Raw genomic sequence first — 18805 nt, 5'->3', positions numbered from 1 at the left:
GTACCCGATCCACCGGTCAGATAAGGTTTGGTCAGGTCCCAAAAATAATATATTGAATTATTGTCCCAGTCCGAACTGACAGCACATTGGACAGTTTCTGTGCTTCCAAACAATTTCACAAATTCAGACATGCCTGTACATGCCTCTTTTTGTGTGTGTGTGTGTGTGTGTGTGTGTGTGTGTGTGTGTGTGTGTGTGTGTGTGTGTGTGTGTACGTATGCATTTACAAACCACCTTTACACATTTGTGTGTGTATACTTGTGTTTTCTATCTCCACACTGTGAATCTGTGTGTCTACATACCTGCTGGGTTGTGCTGAATTGACTGAGCACGGTCAGCATGAGTAAGCAGCCAGGGGAAGATTGAGGAAGCCAGATGCGGCGGCCCCGGGCTACCAAGGATATCATTACCCCGGGTGTGTTGCCGGCCAAAACGGGAGCCCCCAAGCGGAGTTTCATCAAGGTGGACCCCCATCTGCGGCGAGGGGGAGGACACCAGTTAACCTGTTGTCCAGCAGTGAGGAGCGGTATTAAGCGGCAGGTGGAAAGAGAAAGCATCCCGTGACTGGAAAGAGGTGGAAGCAAGAAAGTGTGCAGATACTTACAGGGTAGCACGCAGACACGCTCAAACTGTGGAAGATTGTCTCTTTTGATTTCCCCTCCCTGCTTCTTTTGCAACTCATCAGGAAACCCTGTAGTGCCTCTGTGTGTGTTTGAATGTACTGTACATACAGGTTTTATATTGTCATTTCCAACCCTTGAGTACTACTTTCCAGTATCATTTACCGCAATATAGCTTTTGCTTTACTTACGTACACAGAAATGTATCTCTTAAAGACATTTCCATTCAAAGGAAATAGCCGGGATATTTTTGGTGCGGGGACTCTGACAGAACAACTTGATGCATGGCCGCTGGCAACGACATCTGCAGTATCTTCATACGGGAATTGGACCGTCTCCCCTCAGTGAGGTAACCCATAGGCCATGAATCACGCTGCCTTGCTCCAGAGTCCTGTGGTCCCGGGGGTTGACAGTTTGACCGCTCCTCAATGTGGTCTCTCTCCTCTCCTCACGCTCCTCCCATCACCACACATTCCAGACACCGGACCGGCCACGTAAGGTCAAGAAAATGGAACCGAATAAAAGTTTGTAATGTATCTTCCCAATGCTGATTAGCAGAACCCCTGATTACTTTTCACATCCTGAAGCCTTTGCAGATTTATGACAACAGTTTGTGGAGGGGAAGAGTGATGAGACTGATAGATGACAAAGAAAAACAATATCCCAGAGAAATCCAGCTTTACAAACGGAAGGGAGAGACAAAAGGGCGTGAAAGAAGGGTTTTCTTGTGCGTCTCTGTTTTGGCAGCTCAGACATCGAGCTAGTCTGGCAGTCTGCCTGTCTGGTCCTCTCTGGTCTCTCCTCCATACTGGTGGGTCACTGGTGTTTGGATCACTACAGCTGGTTGTTAACCACCGACTTGGACTGAGCCTCGCCGACATGTGTGTGATTTAGCTTAGTCATTTATCATAAACATGAAAAAATGAAAGTCAAAAACGTGGAAGTAAAAAAACAACAAATAAATCACCGTAAAGAATGGGTCGGAGTAGGATGAACTGGGAAGCATTAAATAAACTTTAATGCATAAAATAATGCCAGAAATGATTGCAATCATAATAATACAACTGCTCCACCGATTATAATCGTATTTGTACCTTTTTAAAGAGCAGCAGTCAGTTCATCAAAAGCTTAGTGATGAATGGACAGTTCATCCGGTGCAAGAGGAGCCCTTCAGCAAGTGGTTTTAACAGTGCCCCAGGCCATACTCCAGCCGAGTTAAACACACCCCGTGTGTGTGTGTGTTTCTGTGTGTGTGTGAGAGAGACATGACACGTCTGAGGGTGTGATGTAGTCACTTCCTCCCACTGGACTGAGCGACTGTTGTCAGCTTGACCCTGCGCCAGTTAACCCCTCGCCACCCTTGCCACTACAGGCGAGGGCCCTGGGTGTGTGTGTTTGAGAGAGAGAGAAAGACAGATTGTATGTGTGTAGCGTGTGTGTTGGCGGACCACAGGTGTCTGGTCACGGTGTCAGTGTTAAGGGGTCTTTTGAGAACCCCCCCCCCCCCCCCCAACTCTCAGCATCTGTTTTGGAGGGAGGGAGCGGCAGAAAAGAGGAGGAGAGGTTGGTAAGGGTTACCAACACATACCCCAAGTGGTGTGGGGGCTTGTTGGGGGGCAGTAGCTGACAAGCAGGTGCCTATGTTGACAGTAACCCTTCATACTTGAACCCCACCTCCTCCCAAACACACTTACAATAAATCCTGGAGAGGCAAGCATAATTGCAGAGCCTGATTAGAGGGAATGCAAAGGGAATCCCCTTCTTACACACATACACACACACACACACACACACACACACACACACACACCATTGGATCTTTTTGCTTAGGGTCAAAGGTGAAAGAAAAAGAGGAGAGTGCACACAACTCTGACATTTCCTGCTGTCTTTGTGTGTGTGTGTGTGTGTGTGTGTGTGTGTGTGTGTGTGTGTGTGTGTGTGTGTGTGTGTGTGTGTGTGTGTGTGTGTGTGTGATTTGCGTGCACAATTTCCACACATGCGGACCATGTGAGCACAGCTGCAGCATGCTATGGGCACAGGCCTGTTTCCTGTTATATTTCTTTCCCGAGACAATGTGTAATTAATATACATACGCAACAGTAATAGAAACTCTGCAGCATTTATACTCCACATTTTGTGTTTTCTAAAAAATATAAGAGTGCGTGTGTTTGTAAATGAAACCCATTTGGACCAAGTTAGTTAGTCAGGTGTACCGGTGCATGTCTGGGAATGATTATTTTGCTAAGAAGGGGGGGAAGGCAGTACACAGCGGGAGGTCGAGGAAAATTGGAACAGCTGTTGATTAACATGAGTGCTCTCTCTCTCTCTCTCTCTGTTTTTACTCTCAGTTGAGGAGGAAGAGGAAGATGAGGAGATGATGGAAGCGAAGCCAGGCCCAGAGTCGGAGCAGCAGGATGAAGATGACAACAGGGAAAACAAAGAAGGTACAAAGGATCGATGGATGAATGGAGAGTAAAAGTGTTCAGCTTTTATAATCTTAGTGATCCTTAATCACCTCATTATTTCAGGTTTTCTTAAATTTAATAAGTTTCACCAACAAGACAATTCAAAGCCTTTAAACCATTAAAAGCATCGAGGCAAACAAATAATAATAATAATAAAAAGCACATTTAAATACAATTTAAAAACATTAAAAGGTCAAATAGAATAAGACGGCCATAAAACACAAGAATAATGGTGCAGTGTGAGAACATAATAATGATTTGATTTAATAAAAGGCAAACAGAACTAAGAGTTGCAGCCCACCTGCAGCAGTAGTGCCCCCAATTACTGCCAACAGAAAACTTAACAGTCTTCACCCTCCAGTCTCCTTCCCTCGACTTGTCACATGTTGTTGGTGAAACTGTCACAACACACGGCCACTTGTGTGTCACACCCTCTGCCAGTCAGTGGGTGTATCAGATGGAAGGATGGGGGTGATTAGGCTGGGGGTTAAGGCGGGTCTAGCATATCAGCTCCATGGCATGTGGGGGTCAGCACTGATTAAAAACCTGTCACTTGACCCCCCCCCCCCCTCGCCGACCACACTTTAAAGTGGAGAGGAATGGAGAAGGGCGTGTGTGTGCATGCATATGTGGAGGGTTTATGTAGTGAAATATGGAGATAAGTCCTCGGTTGGGTAAAAACACAACTCGTTGATACACAGCTGGATCGACATATTCATATTCAACACACATAACACAATCCTGACTGTACTGAATATGACTCAAACACACGTAGTCAGATGTATGCACACACGCACTCATAAACACACAGTCATCCGTCTCCTCTCCATCCTGGCCTATTAGAAGGTCTGGCCTTTGATCTCTGCCACTCGATTCACCAGATCTTTCCTGACAACTCGTAAGAAATACAAAGGGATGGGGGGGGATCAAAGTCAAGAGGCAGGGTAAAGGTCGATATATGTGTGTTTGCGCGTGCTTGTGTGTGTAAAAAAACGCATGTGTGCTTGGGGACAGTGACTTCAAAAACCGGACGCCGTGCTGTGCAGCCATTATGTTCAAAGGGAGGCGGGACGCTTTGTTTTTCTCTTGTTCATGAAGTTCTTACTGTAGGGCTTTATTAGGAAAGATGCATTAGGAACTGTTTGTAGTTTATTATGTCCTGGATGGGATTCTGGTTTTGATAGAGATGAAGTGAATGTTAATCTGACATCGGAAGCATTTTCTCCCCCCGAAGCAGACATGATGCTGCGTACAGTCCAGTAAAGTAAGATACAGCAAGGTATCTGTGCTATCTGTGAAATGTCATAATGTCAGTTGAGTAGAATACATTTGTCAGTTAAAGGATCTTGTACTTTACAGAGAGAAAGTGGGGGTTTGACAGCTATTTCCAAACAAAAGCGTACCTGTATTCTGCAGGTCACAGCAAATAAATGTCATGTTCAAATGCATTAAAATGATCTTAGCTTTAAAGGTTAAAGGCAAACAAAGTTTAATGTACATATATAAAAAGGAAAAGGGAAACGCTTCAACTCCCTAGATAGAACAGCAACTCATGTCCATTGCTATTTGTGGTGTTATTAGATTTTTTAAGTACATTAATAGATTATAAATCATCATTTCTTTGTTAAAATTATAATATCAAAAAATGTAATATCTTTGTGATTTGGATTATTGGTCGGACAATAAAGTTTTACATTTCAAGATGTCACCTTGGGTTAAGTGTGATGACATTACTCACTGACATTTTATCAATAATGACGGTAATTGTGCGTGCACTGTGCACAATGTATGCAAATGAGACTCCCTCGAGTGCTTGTGTCTTTATGAGTGTGTTCCTTCCACCAGGCTCGTCTCCAGTCCTGCGGGAGCTGACGGAGGAGGAGAGGCAGCAGATCCTGCACTCTTCGGAGTTTCAGAGTTTCTTCGACTCCAGCATCCGGGTGATGGAGAGAGCTCTGGCCGAAGACAGCAACATCTTCTTCGACTACAGCGGCCGGGACCTTGAGGACAAAGAGGGGTGAGCCGGGAGGAAGAGGGAGGAGGAGGGAGGGAGGGAGGGAGGAGAGAGTCTGTGTTTGGATGTGAGAGCACATGTGAGTGTTTACTCGCATGCCTCCAAACTAAGAAATGTGCAAAGACTGACTCATGCCCACTGTGTCACTCTAGGGGCCCGAGAGCTCCTTTGTTCTTCAAAATACATGTCTTCCCACTGATGTCACCCTCTCATGGGAAACTGACAACCAATATGTCTTAAAGAACATTGTCTTAACATCTGAAGAGTTGCCTCCAAATGGAGGTTATCTAAGTGTTGGTTGAAGTTATAAGAGTCATAAGTGCAAACATGTTTTAGTATCTTGAATACAGCTCACTACAACTGTGACCACTGCAGCCACAGTGAAGCATGAAGCCGGTGGTCAAATAGAGATTATGTCTGAAACAGGCCGTGGCTCAACATCGGTCCTCTTCTTTTTTTCCATGGGCATGCTATTTATGTAAATGTTCCAACATAAGCTGCACTTCACTACCTGGTTTAATTACTGTTCGTTCTCACGTAGCATTGCAGACAAAGTGGATCATTCACACTTATTAGTGAACATTATCTGTTGTAATTAGCACTTAGTATGTGATTCTATTTACAACTGAAGGTCTGGTAACTGCGCTTCATTAACACATATTGTATGTTTGTTAGACACAAAGACATCACCAGTTCTTTATGTTTTTATTTACCACGGTGTACTTTGGTCCTAGACTACTTTTGACTTGTAAAAGCCTTCTCTGTACTTTCTATGGCTACTACACTTTGTGACTCTCCACATTGGGGTCACCTTAGCAATGATCTCAAATGACCCCTGCAGACAGCAGACAGCAGGTTATCTCATGTTATCTCTACGGTCTCTTTACAGAGACTTGGGTAGCGGCTCCAGTCTGTCCCTCAGTCGACTCTTCTACGATGAACACTGGTCGAAACATCGCGTGATCACCTGCCTTGACTGGTCCCCTCAGGTGAGCCCTGCAAGCCTTCAGTTGATTGTGAATCTAACTCACAAATGTTAAGTCTTGGCACCAATTATACAGATGTGTTAAGCATCACTATTATAATATGCATGTTTATCCCTCTCTCTCTCTCTCTCTCTCTCTCTCTCTCTCTCTCTCTCTCTCTCTCTCTCTCTCTCTCTCTCTCTCTCTCTCAGTATCCTGAGTTGCTGGTCGCCTCCTATAACAATAATGAAGATGCTCCCCATGAACCGGATGGTGTTGCCCTAGTATGGAACATGAAATTTAAGAAGGCCACACCAGAGTACATCTTTCACTGTCAGGTACTTAAACCTATCGAACCTCACACATACCCCCATGACTAAAGAATATGATGGCAGAATATGATTTGTTCCTCTGGTTTGTGGGTGGTTAGTTGCAAACATGAACCATGCAAACAACTGCTGCAGAGATACACGCTGAAAAAAACAAAACATCTACCTTCTTTCTCTCATCTCCTTGTTTGCCTCTCAGCATTTCACATTCAAAAGCACTATTATTCTCCTTCATATGATTCTCTTTTCTACCCTATAATGAGAGCACCTTTGTGACTGAAAAGTATAGAGTGAAGGAAAGGGAAATGAAAGGCAGCTCCACATGCGCTCATTTGACCCTCCAGATTGGATTATAGCCGAGTCGCTGCCACTGTAGGCCAGTTTTAAATGGCAGAAACCCACTTTGGTGGGAAAGAATCTCATTGATGGGTGAGATGCTAATAGCAAGTGACACTGAAAAAACGGTAGGGAGGAGAGAAGGGAGAGAAGGGAGAGAAGGATTGGGTGTGAGGGCTTCACGGCTCCCACGAGACAGGCGAGGCCATATAGAGACGTCTTGGTAGTTAAATGATGTGGCCTACCACTTCCTAATCCAACGCTGCCACATGTGTGTGTTAGCCCACCCACATTGATGCTGTGTCTAATGTCAGCAGTGCTGCGTTTCCCAATAATTGACAAGTTTTCCTCACAGACTTCACTGTAAATCTGGAAATACACCTGTAACGGTATTAATGTGACAGGCATTCACCTCACTGCTCAGAAATAAAATGCACACACATACTGCACTCTCACATTTAAGCTTCAGTGAAACAGGGGAAATGGATCCGCTCTCCTTTTCCAAACACATACAGAACCACATATTCCCACAGACCGCACCCTGCGTGCAAATATTTTCGATATGAAGCTCGCCATATAAGTCTAGCTCCATAATGGATTTTTAAAGCTCTCCGTTCATTCACTGCACCATAATTCATGCCGCTGCTGAAATCCATGTGGTCTCACGGATAGATTACAGCGATGGATCTGCAGGATTCAGTAGTTTTTCCATGTGGTTCTCTGACGAAATATGTACAGTACATCTGACTTTATTAACAATGTGGTTTCTGAGCATGCGGATTTGTGAATCGTCAGTGTTGAATATTAGAGGTTTGTGTGATCAGCTGATAAAATGCTCTGTTCATCTTCAGGAAGCTGCAAATGTGTACAACAGAGGTGAGTTGTGCTCAAGTTTAAGTGGAAATGTGGTCACTGGAATACAATGGCGTCTGTTTGCATTGAAACACAGAGACATGGTGATCTGTAACATAACAAAGCTTTGTTTTTGGTGTTTGTTTTTGATTCTCCAACTCGTACAAACCACTTCTTCAAACACAGTCGCCTTGTCCACATGCTGAGATTTGTTTTTTTAAGTGAGTGTTTACTGGAAAGATGTGCATTAGATGAAGTGATATCAGATGGAGAAAAGACGGAAGAAAAACTGAGAGAGAACAGAAACTCCCAAGTGCCCCACTTTTCCTACCGCCCCCACGTTAGTCAGTGAGTTAGTGTGGCCTGGGGCTGAGCCATGGTCTTTTCATGAGGGGAGAAAGAAAAGTGAATGACCAAAAAACAGAAAGGAAGATAGAGTGGGGAGCAAATGAGCAAGGACTTAGAAATGGAGTGCCCATATAAACAGAAGATGAATGGATTGGAAATAGAAAGAAAGAAGAGTTAGTGAATCAGCCATGACTTCCCCTGTCACTGTTGGATTTGGATGAAAGGAGCACAGGAGCGGTTAGACGAGAGGAAAGAGGAGAAGAGACATTTCTTTCTTGCTCCTTTCTTTCTGCGGGGCCTTTTGCAAACAGAGTCGCGACTCCCTAGTTAGCCGCGGATCAGATGGCTCTTAATGTGCGAGCATGTTCTGCCGTGTAACCCCCCCCCCCCCCCCCAAAACCACAGGGCCGGGTGCCTCTTCCCCTCTTTTTCTCTTTTTCTTTTTCTCTTTTTCTTCAGTTTTTCTTTTCACCTTCCACCTCCCCGCCCTCAGCTCAAGGAGCAGAGAGGCGAGCTGTGCTTTCTACTTCTGCATCTGTTGCAGGTTTCATTTGGTGGATGGTTAGATTGATAGCTGAGTACTATCTGTGTGCATGCACATGTTGATGTGAGTATCACACACACGTGTAAAGACCGTGTGTGTGTGTGTGTGTGGAGGATACAAAGGAATGACAGTGCAGGGTCGGTATTGGAGGGTTGGGGTTTGTGGTTGAGGTCTGGTTCAGCAGAGGCTTTATTGTATAAGGCTTATAGAAAGCTTCATGTTTCAGATGGGGTTTTGGTGAGGTCAAGCTTCTATATGTCGTGTCTGGCTGTGTGCAGTTTGGTGGATGAGCTTAGCAAAGAAAAACTGTCCTCTATTAACGAACGTTTTCTCGTTAGGGTTTGATAATCTCAGATCTCTCGAGTGCAGTGTTGCTGGTTTTCTGGACTTTTTGGAGCTATATTTTGATACAGATGATTCCCTGTTATAGAGACCTTGTTTAGTTGCATTAGACGCTACACACTCATTTCTTATTCGCAGGGTTTTTTCAGTTAGTTGTTGGGATCTCAGTCTCAGTGTGTCTGACTTTAGGCAAGTGTACTCTGGGGATTGTGCGCTAACATTCTTGGCCAAATGCAGCCGTGTTGTAATATCACATTCTAATGCAATAGTTCGACTGACAGGTCCTGGTTTGATAAATGTTCCCTTGTGGACTAAACAAATCTGACAGTTATGCATTCAATGTTCCACCTCTTTCACTTCTTCCTGCTCTGCTGTACCTTACACTTCTTTATTACAGCCTTTCACAGGAGTACCATGATTAGTTGCTTGTATTGTTGATCATATTTGATTTTTCTTTTGCTCTTGGGATGAAAACAAAAGTATTAAAAGCATTAAAAAGCAATTCAAAGTCACATTTCAGAATAATTTGACTGCAGATTTATCAATTCCATTTATAGTGATACATGGTATTTAGCTTAAGAAATCTGGTCAAAACCGTTTTAATACATAGATCCAGTTTTATAATTACATATCTTTATACATTGGGTTATTTATGCCCCTTATTCATGGTATTTATTAAAAAAATATATTATGAACTGCAGTTGACTACATTAAATATCTAATTGTTCTCTAACACCACTTAATAAAGCATAAACTATATTTGAAATCAAGCAGTATCTCAGTATACTTTACAATCCCCTCAAGGACCCCGGGCAGTTTCATGACCCCACTTTAGCAGCCAGTGACCTGTAGTGTAGTGGAGGAAGTGTGTGATCCATCCGTAGAAAGGGGGGGGGCTGCTGCCGCTGCTGTGGATTCTGGTACCAGAATCGTGCCTCCCATCATCATGGCCGTCTCAGCAGTTGGACCCATCATCGCCCCATCCCAGTTGGGTCCAATCTTGTAACTTCACACCAGCCTCTCAAGTGGGCAAAGTCACACCACATTAAAGGGCCTGCTTGACTTAAAACCTCTGCCGAACCCCCCAAACCGCACGCCTCCCTGTAACAACCCCCGCCGCTACTGTCATATTCCATTGGACTCAGTCATATTTTTATTAATATCTCGCTGCCTTGCGTCGGTCCCAAGGCCTTTGACACTTCCAGAAAGGTTGAGAAAGAGAAGCAGAGCAGGAGGGAGGGAGGGAGGGAGGGTGAGGGTGGAGAGAGCATTATTCTCAGGCCTTTTCTAAGTTGGAACCCGTGTGAAATTACTCCGGAGGATGAAGGCATTGTGTTTAGAAAGCTTAGCAGAAGTCCTGTAAGCGCACGGGTTTATACTGTGAGACTGTATTTGATTTGTGGGACGCTAAACAGATGTAGCTTCTACTGGCAAAAACATATGTAGTGTTGAATTTTGCGGTAAATGACATTATTTTGTACAACTTTGGCTGTGGCCATCGGACGTTGTTTTTATTGGTATTATTTGGAGAAATGAGTCGATCTTTTGTCTTCCGTTCATTTTGCAAGAAGAACCAAGAAGCGTGAGGTGGCACTCCTCAGAACAATACCAACCTGTGGCCTTTAGGTTCTTCTTTTTTTGATCTAAATCAGAGAACATTTTCAGTTGTTCTTTATTTAATACTAATGCATTAAGCAGATTGGAAGTTAAAGGAAGAGTTGAATGTTTTAGGGAAAACATAGCAAGAAAGCATATTTCCTAAAATGTCAGACCTTTAAAAAAAAGTATCAGTACTGTAGTACAACTAAGTGTTCACCAAGAATTAAACATTTAAACATTTTCTAAAACTACTCAGGTTTAGTGAGAGTGGCAATATTAAGATTGATATAAATGTATTTGGAACAAAGAACTCGTAGCATCTGTATGGACATTTATATATCAGAATAGGATAAAGCACTGTATGGTTGAGTTGAAGAATAATTATATTTACAACACAAAACCATCATTAGAGCCACAAAGCAGCAAAAGTGAACATATGTGCCAAGCAAACGAAGAAGATATGGAAAATAAAGGAGCTCGAGGAGGCAGAGAAAGGCCTGTGTGTGCTCCCAGAGCCTCCTCCTCGTGCTTTCCCTCCGTCAAACCCTCATTCTTTGCCTGGTGAAATTGAGACTCGGCTTGGTATTTCTCTCTCCTTGCCAGAAACCACAGAGTGACAAAATCCGTGGGGTGTCATAAACGAGCGAAGCCAGGGGGAGAAAGGGAGGAGAAAGGTGGTTGGGAGGAGGGGGGAGGTTGAGAAGCGAGGATGCAAGGGAAGACAGTCGGATCCATCTGGTCCTGATAAGGCAGAGTGGAAAACAGATGAGTGCGGTGAGCGGGGGGGGGAGGGGGGAGGAGAGGAGGGATGGAGCGTGGATATACTGTCTGCCGTGCCCTATCAGCCCCCCCGCCTCCCTCTTTCTTCTCAACATCGCACTCTCGCTCCATTTCTGCCTTCTCAAGCTGACTTAAGCAACAGTTTGTTGCCCGAGGAAAGAACGAAAGAGAGGAGGCAACAAAGGAGGGAGTGTTCGTCTCTCTCTAGCTTTCTTTCTCTCTCTGTCATTCCTTCGAACCACCCTAATCCCTTGCTGGGTGCCATCTTTCATCAGGGCCTACCATGTGTGTATTATCCTCTACAGAACACTTCCCATCAATATAATAAGGGCTGCCAGAAGCACATAGCCTTGTGAGCCTGTGTGAGATATGATAGATGATACTCACACACACACACACACACACACACACACACACACACACAGCAGACCTTGCCTGAGGTAAGAAATGAAACCCTGCGAGAGTGTCTCTTCCTGTACAACTTTCACAATTCATCTCAGGCCCAATATAACGAAGTGACTCTCTCCGCTGCTTTTTCTTCCGGGAGCTGTCACTCCTCACATCCTCTGCGTCTGGGCTGGCAGGAGATGACTTGGCAGGTGTCTGACCCGCGCCGCATGTGAGATGAGAACCATCCACAGAGCCACTCTGCGTTTTTGGAAATGAAATGTCAGGCTCCGCAACGACTCAGCCCCGATATGGAGATGCAATCATAGCGGGAGCATTGTCGACACGAGAGTCGTTGAGGTGTTATTTAGACAGATGTGGTGCTCGTGTGACTGATATGTCCAAACGTATCAATCTGAGAGGAAGAGGAGCTGCAGGGGATGGGAGGAGTGTGGCTGCATTTGATTTAAAGAAAAAGTTTGACATTTTGGGAAAATATGCTTATTCGGAAGTTAGATAAAAAGATTGATACCACTTAAGTCTGTAGGGTGAGTATGGAGCTGCAGCCGGGGACAGGTTAACTTTGCACAAAGATTGGAAACAGGAAATGAACGCGGCGGCTCTGTCCAGGGTAACGGCACCTTTAAAACTCTCTAATTAACACGTAACTCCTTTGTTTGATACGTACAAAGCCAAGGTGTGAAAATAATGTGTTCACCTTTTTATTGGGGGGGGGGTTGTGCACCGGTCCAGTAACTTGCTGGAGTCTCCGCTTGTTGCCTGGCAACTGCTTCTGGCCAAGAAATAGTCCAGTCCTGTTTTCCGTTATTTCCAGTCTTTGTGTCGATGTGGCTGCTGGGAGCTGCTTCATGTCGAGCTCACAGATAAGATACACGTGAGAGTGGATCTCCTCATTCAACGCTCGGCAAGAAAAGCGTTTCCCAAAATGTCAAACTTTTCCTTTAATTCAGAATATTAGCGCTCCACATGAAACATCTCAAACGGTCATGTTTACACACTGCCAGTTAAATGTCTTGTAATAGATGCAAAGTGATTCCAGTCATTGACGGCAAAGGCTCGTGAATGAATATAAAGTCAACAGAAATCCAACATAACCAAGCGCTCCATAATTCAGCTCGAAACTCGGTCATTAATTTCCTACATGACATTCAAATTGAGAATCCGCTTTAGAGTGTCAACCAATTCCCCTTGAGCTTAAATCATAAACGTCCTTATAGCGCGGGACAAATTGATCTTACTTCAGCACCAAATGACATACAGTACATTTAAAAGGCATAGAACTCCAAAACATATGTGCCGATGTGACATTTGATTAGAAGCGTTTAAGGAGAAACGGCTTTTATGTTGAGGCCAAGTTCTTGCTGGCAGGCGGCTCAAAGTGCATCGGGACAAAGCCGAGCTAATTGTCGGTAGCTCTTTCACTAAGCCTGACAGTACATGAGGGGAACGATGGTTTAACATGTGGTTTCTCAAAGAGTGGATTCAGAGTTTAGTCAGGATTTCTCCTCTTAAGATGGGGACACTGATAGGGCTTAGGAGTTAAACTAACATGTGGAGCAAATAGACGGGGGCTCTTGATTTCATTTGGCTTCTCTTTGTCATTACTCATGTGGGGTAGAGATGTTTATTTAGCGTGATAACTGGTGGAAGAATCAGAGAGCAGGGATGTTTTCTATTTGTGTCTGTATGTTTGTGGATTTGTGTGTCTATCTTAAATTCTTTATGGCGTTAAAAGTAATAAAACAAATCCATCTTTACTGGGTAGGTCAAAGAGAGGAAGGTGTAGTGAGCTTAAAGATCGCTGTATTCATACATTTGAGGTAGTTACTAACAGAGAAAGTGATTACGGAGGGAAAAGACCGTATTAAGGGAGGTAAATAAATAGCTTTTGGGGGCAAATATGTTGATTCAATTAGCTTAGTTAGCATAAAGAAAGCAGCCCGGCGTTAGAGCTGCCACTAGCCTTTTATCCGACGGACACATGTGAGAGTGGCATCAGTCTTCTTATCTAACGCTCTGCAAATAAGCACATTTTCCAAAATGTCAAGCTATTATTTTACACAAGAATAAGACACATTTAGCTCTTTAGATATTGTTGTTACGCTTCCTCCGCTCTGCTTCCGTCCTGTCTCGTCACAGAATAAATACCGCTGCTTTTTGAAGACTGATAAATGGTTGCGGTGGTGGAACCATGTGTGTGTGTGTGTGTGTGTGTGTGTGTGTGTGTGTGTGTGTGTGTATGAACCTATTTAGTGGATGTGTGTGTGTGTTTGTGCACAGACAGAGAGGGCAGGACTTGGGTTCATTAGCCCACTGATGGAGTCTGACGGCAGGGTGGGGGGGGGAGACCTCAGACAACCACAGAGTGTAAAGGTCATCCCAAAACTCGTGGATATTAAAAGTGATCAAGTTAAAGGCAGACTCATCCATGTGTATTTGAGTAACAGAGCTCCCGTCTCGACATTTGACCTGAAGTAGTTAACCCTCTTTCTATACTTTTAGTCTCCACACACATCGGCCAGGTTCGGAATATTATTAATAGAAATTAATTTAGAATAAAGCTCATCTATGGCTTCTATGTTCTTTAAACAGATATATTGTTTGGACATTATTCTAATGCAACGTTGGTGCTTTTGCTGCACATATTACACAATAGAACAAATCAACTTACAAAACATAATGTGAATAATAGTTTATGTGCATGTGTGTTACTGCGCGCTAATAAACCTAAATTCCTGATTCCTTTTTATCTGACCGTGTAAATAAACTTTCCGCAGAGTGCCTCCTTGCCGGCTGACGAGCGACTTTATTTTTACCACCAAAGTTGAGTTTATTTTGAGCCGTGACATCTGAAGCGTCTCCCGAGCCATTCGTCTGGAAGCCGTGACTGCTCAGAAGAAACAAAAAGAGAGAGAGAAAGAGTGTGCAGTGTTTTCTTTTCCTCGGGTTTGTTTTCCAGTCTCCTCTCAAAACGAACTGGGGTTTGGAGTTGGCTGCTTCGCACATGGTGTGGTGGCTGGGGGGGGAGAGAGAGAGGGGAGGGGGGGAGGGGGGGGAGAGTGCGTGAGGGAGAGAAACCAAAAAAAAGAAATGAAAAATAAAAGGAATGTTTTGCTTTTCCTCAACATGAACTGAACATTGTTAGATTTCTTACCTATCTATTAGCAGCTGCTCCATGAGCTCAGTGCATGTTGACACATTAGTGCCTAAAGCACGTGTGTGACGTCTGAACAATGCCTCTGTACGTCAAACGGCCTCCTGCAGCCTCAGCATATAATGTATATATTCTATGTAGATTGTCAGGGTGTTTGTAAAGGGGATACCTGTGAGCCTTAATTGTTTCTTAGAGTGACTTTTACACTGTTCATAAGTTAAATGAAAGAAAAGGAAAACTAGTTTACTCTACTTTGTAATATTGCCACGTGGACGTTCCTGCGAGAATACATGCTGATGAAGGGCATCTTGCCCGAAACGTCCGTGTGGCAATATTAAAATGGATTGTTCTAGTTTTTCTATTCATCTACATTAAAGGTGCAGCCCCCAGTCCTCAAGGTCTCATTGTGAGCGAGTTGTCTGTAGTTTCATTAATGTGGATTTGAATTCTTAAAATCCTATTCATCGTAGTCTAACTGTCTGTTAAACCACCCGTTCTCACAATTAATGAGAAGCGCCGACTCAGAGGCTGACGTGCTGTTTACGGGAACACTAAAACTGTCAATGACGATTCTTCCGACACAAATCTACGACCGTATTGGGCAACAATGCTTTTGCGAAATTCACCCGGCATGTTGTTACAGTTTCACTGCTTTTAATTGTGCTGCGTGTCTGAGCTCCTTGTTTAATGCTCTCTTGGCCCCGTCTCGCCTGCGAATGATCGTTCCTCTCAACACGAACATGCTTCTTCACTAGACGGATGGATGGAGGGATGAATTTGTTAATGCACCACTTACCCTCCTGCAGCGATACGACGCTGAAACATTTTCTCATAACTCCACCGCACAGATGCTTCAGTGGCTCTGGGTCAGGGGAGGCGAGCTGCCGCACGCAGAAGCCCATATGGGACGAGCACTGAAGAGGAACCAAGACTCAATAAATACGGCATTGGGGAGGGAGGGAGTTCAAGGGTGCGCTTGTCATGATGGAGGCTACAGTGAGCGCTCCAGTGGCTGCTGGGGTTTTGATGCTGTAATGTGAAACGGCTGGGGGAAAGAGGACTACAATTCCCCTCTTTGTCTGGTGTCCGCCCCAGCGTCACCCCTCTCTCCTCTCCTCAGTGGACCCTCACCATAGCCAAACTCATCATCTCCCTCTCCGTCTATCTCCCGATGTCCGCCACCCATCACGTTGCCTTGATCACTCATTCTTACTCGCGCTCCGTCTAGCGTTACCGTTTTTCGCTTCATATCTTTCTTTGTTTTTGCTCTTTTCTCACTGCCTGCTGTTTTATCTCCACCTTTCATCCGACCCAATCATTGGTGCTCTCGCTGTGTTCCTTCTTCTGTCATGTCATGCTGTATCAGAGATGTTCCCATAAAATAACCTCATATCTCATCCTCTCCCCTTCTCTGTCCTCAGTCTCCTGTAGTATCTGTGGGCTTTGCCAAGTTTCATCCCAACCTGGTGGTGGGGGGGACTTACTCGGGGCAGATCGTCCTGTGGGACAACCGCAGTCACCGCCGGACCCCCGTCCAGAGGACTCCTCTGTCTGCTGCTGCTCACACTGTAAGACACACACAGTCCAGCGCGACAAACTGTCACTCATAACATTGGTAGAATAAGGCACAGCTGATATTTTAAAATTTCTGCAAAACATAGACAAATAATGTTAAAGAAAAAGATCAGATCTGTGTCTAAGTTTTCTTAGATAGCCAATTATTTCACACACACACACACACACACACACACACACACACACACACACACACACACACACACACACACACTTTTGACTGGAGCAGTCAAATTCTAGACATAGCTGAAAGGACAGCTCAGTTTCGAGGCTCCAGTGAACTCACTGACCCTCGACAAATTACTGAATATACACTTATAATATCTTAAGAGGCGGGTCCGCTTATAATCAAAGCTACTGCAGGCATGTACTGTGGACACACACACACACACACACATACACACTGCTACACATCACCCATGCTGTAGGTTGGAACTCCAACAATGAGGCCGTCACTCTCGTCCTCTCCAGTCAATGAGTCCAGCCATCTAACATTGTGCCGATTGCTGAATGGGTTCTTTGTGCTGCCCAGTCCATAAATCAATTACTGCCCAGTAGTGACATAATGGTTTCACACGCTCCTGTCGTAAAGGAGCGACGGCACACTGGCATGTGGCTGCATCCGTACAAAGTGTCTAATGATGTCATGTGATTAAGGGTGAAATAACTTTATCATTTCAGGACCATGTTAAAAACCTAATTTTATTAATATTATCATCTCCAAATATTGAAATATTAGACAGCCTACCGCAGTTAGGAATTATCCAATAATTATTATATAAAATGACAAATGTGCAGAAATATTTTAATCCAATCCAAATGTATTTATAAGACACATTTAAAAACAACAGTTGACCAAAGTGCTGCCTCTATTTCATCTGTAATGATTGAGACCTCTAATGAGACTAATAAGGATTTGCCATATGCTGCAGAATAACAAGCATTGTAGTGGAGACTGTTGTAATCACATTATCTCTTCTATTGTGCAAGTGTGTATCCCCACCCGTCTCATGTACGCTCCTGTGTGTCTTTACGTCTCGTATCGTGTGTGTGTAGCACCCGGTGTACTGCGTGAACGTGGTCGGCACCCAGAATGCCAACAACCTGATCACTGTGTCTACAGACGGCAGGATGTGCTCCTGGAGTCTGGATATGCTCTCCCAGCCACAGGTGCACAACACACTCAGCAACTAACACATTGAAAGTATTTGTTCAAATGCAACGTCAAGACATAACAAAAGTCATAGTATAGTATGTCAAAGAAATGTCATTAAAAAGTCACTGTATATAGTTCGTCATAAAAAGTCACCGCATATTATCATGAAACATGAGTAAATCATCGTATCTCATAACAAATGTTATGAAAAATCATAGTCTAGTATGTCATAAAGTCATATATCATATGTCACAAATAAAGCATAATATATTGTGTTATAAAGAAATGTCATAAAAAGCCAATGCATAGTATAATTCATGAAAAACATCATAAAGAAACGTAGTATAGTACGTCTATAAATTCTATAAAAAGTCTTTGTATAGTATGCCATAAAAAAGAGGCTCACACAATGTCTGTCTGTCTCTGTGTGTGTGTGTGTGTGTGTGTGTGTGTGTGTGTGTGTGTGTGTGTGTGTGTGTGTGTGTGTGTGTGTGTGTGTGTGTGTGTGCTGTAGGAGACCATGGAACTGGTTTACAATAAATCCAAACCTGTGGCGGTGACAGGCATGGCTTTTCCCACGGGAGATGTTAACAACTATGTGGTGGGGAGTGAGGAGGGCACTGTGTACTCTGCATCCAGACATGGCAGGTTGGTGGACACACACACACATGAAGAAGACACCACAAACATATCTTTGCTGGATCACACGTGTGTTTGGACTCCTGTTTAATGTCTTTATATGCGTGGATAATATAGAATTACAAAATCACAGTAAAATATACATTCAGAAAGTCAAGGAAAGAAATGAAACTGTAAAATAGTTTTATAAAAATGTAATTGATGTTTATCCCATTCATCGAAGAGATGTTTCACTTTTAATAAAAGTTCCTTTACTGTGCTGTAAACCACTTCACAGCTTTGTAATTAAACAAGTTAAGACCACTGAAACACTTCACAGCTGACTTATGTGGTTCTACGCTTGTGTTGTCCTTCCGCAGCAAGGCGGGTATCTGTGAGATGTTCGAGGGCCACCAGGGCCCGGTGACAGGCATCAGCTGCCACGGCGCAGTGGGCACCGTCGACTTTTCCCACCTCTTCATCACATCCTCTTTCGACTGGACCGTCAAACTCTGGAGCACCAAGGTATGACGGGTGTGTGTGTGCAAGAGAGGAAGACAGGGAGAGGATGTGCGGGGGTTGATTGTGGACTCCCAAGAATTTGCATAGAGAGTGAAAAAATGTGTGTGTGAGAGAGTTGAGAGAGCTAATGAGTGAGGGGGGACAGCTGAGTACTACAGGTGAGCAACAACAGTGCGTT

At 44.1% G+C, this 18805-nt stretch overlaps 1 protein-coding gene across 10 annotated transcripts in view; it reads left to right on the top strand.

The window, feature by feature from the left end:
• The window catches only part of dync1i1a (dynein cytoplasmic 1 intermediate chain 1a), a 49813-nt gene that overhangs the window by 20337 nt on the left and 10671 nt on the right, over positions 1-18805 (top strand). For all 10 annotated transcript variants that reach the window (XM_029443055.1, XM_029443054.1, XM_029443056.1 and 7 more), the window contains 8 exons: positions 2969-3064; positions 4931-5102; positions 5989-6088; positions 6277-6402; positions 16178-16324; positions 17388-17501; positions 18002-18135; positions 18486-18630. In XM_029443055.1, the coding sequence (XP_029298915.1) occupies positions 2969-3064; positions 4931-5102; positions 5989-6088; positions 6277-6402; positions 16178-16324; positions 17388-17501; positions 18002-18135; positions 18486-18630 (1034 nt within the window). The remainder of the gene's footprint in view (positions 1-2968; positions 3065-4930; positions 5103-5988; positions 6089-6276; positions 6403-16177; positions 16325-17387; positions 17502-18001; positions 18136-18485; positions 18631-18805) is intronic.

The sequence above is a fragment of the Cottoperca gobio genome, chromosome 11 (genome assembly GCF_900634415.1).
Source record: "Cottoperca gobio chromosome 11, fCotGob3.1, whole genome shotgun sequence".
Classification (NCBI taxonomy): domain Eukaryota; kingdom Metazoa; phylum Chordata; class Actinopteri; order Perciformes; family Bovichtidae; genus Cottoperca; species Cottoperca gobio.
The sequence above is the reverse complement of the archived record's forward strand: the minus strand, read 5'-3'. Positions and strand labels throughout refer to the sequence as shown.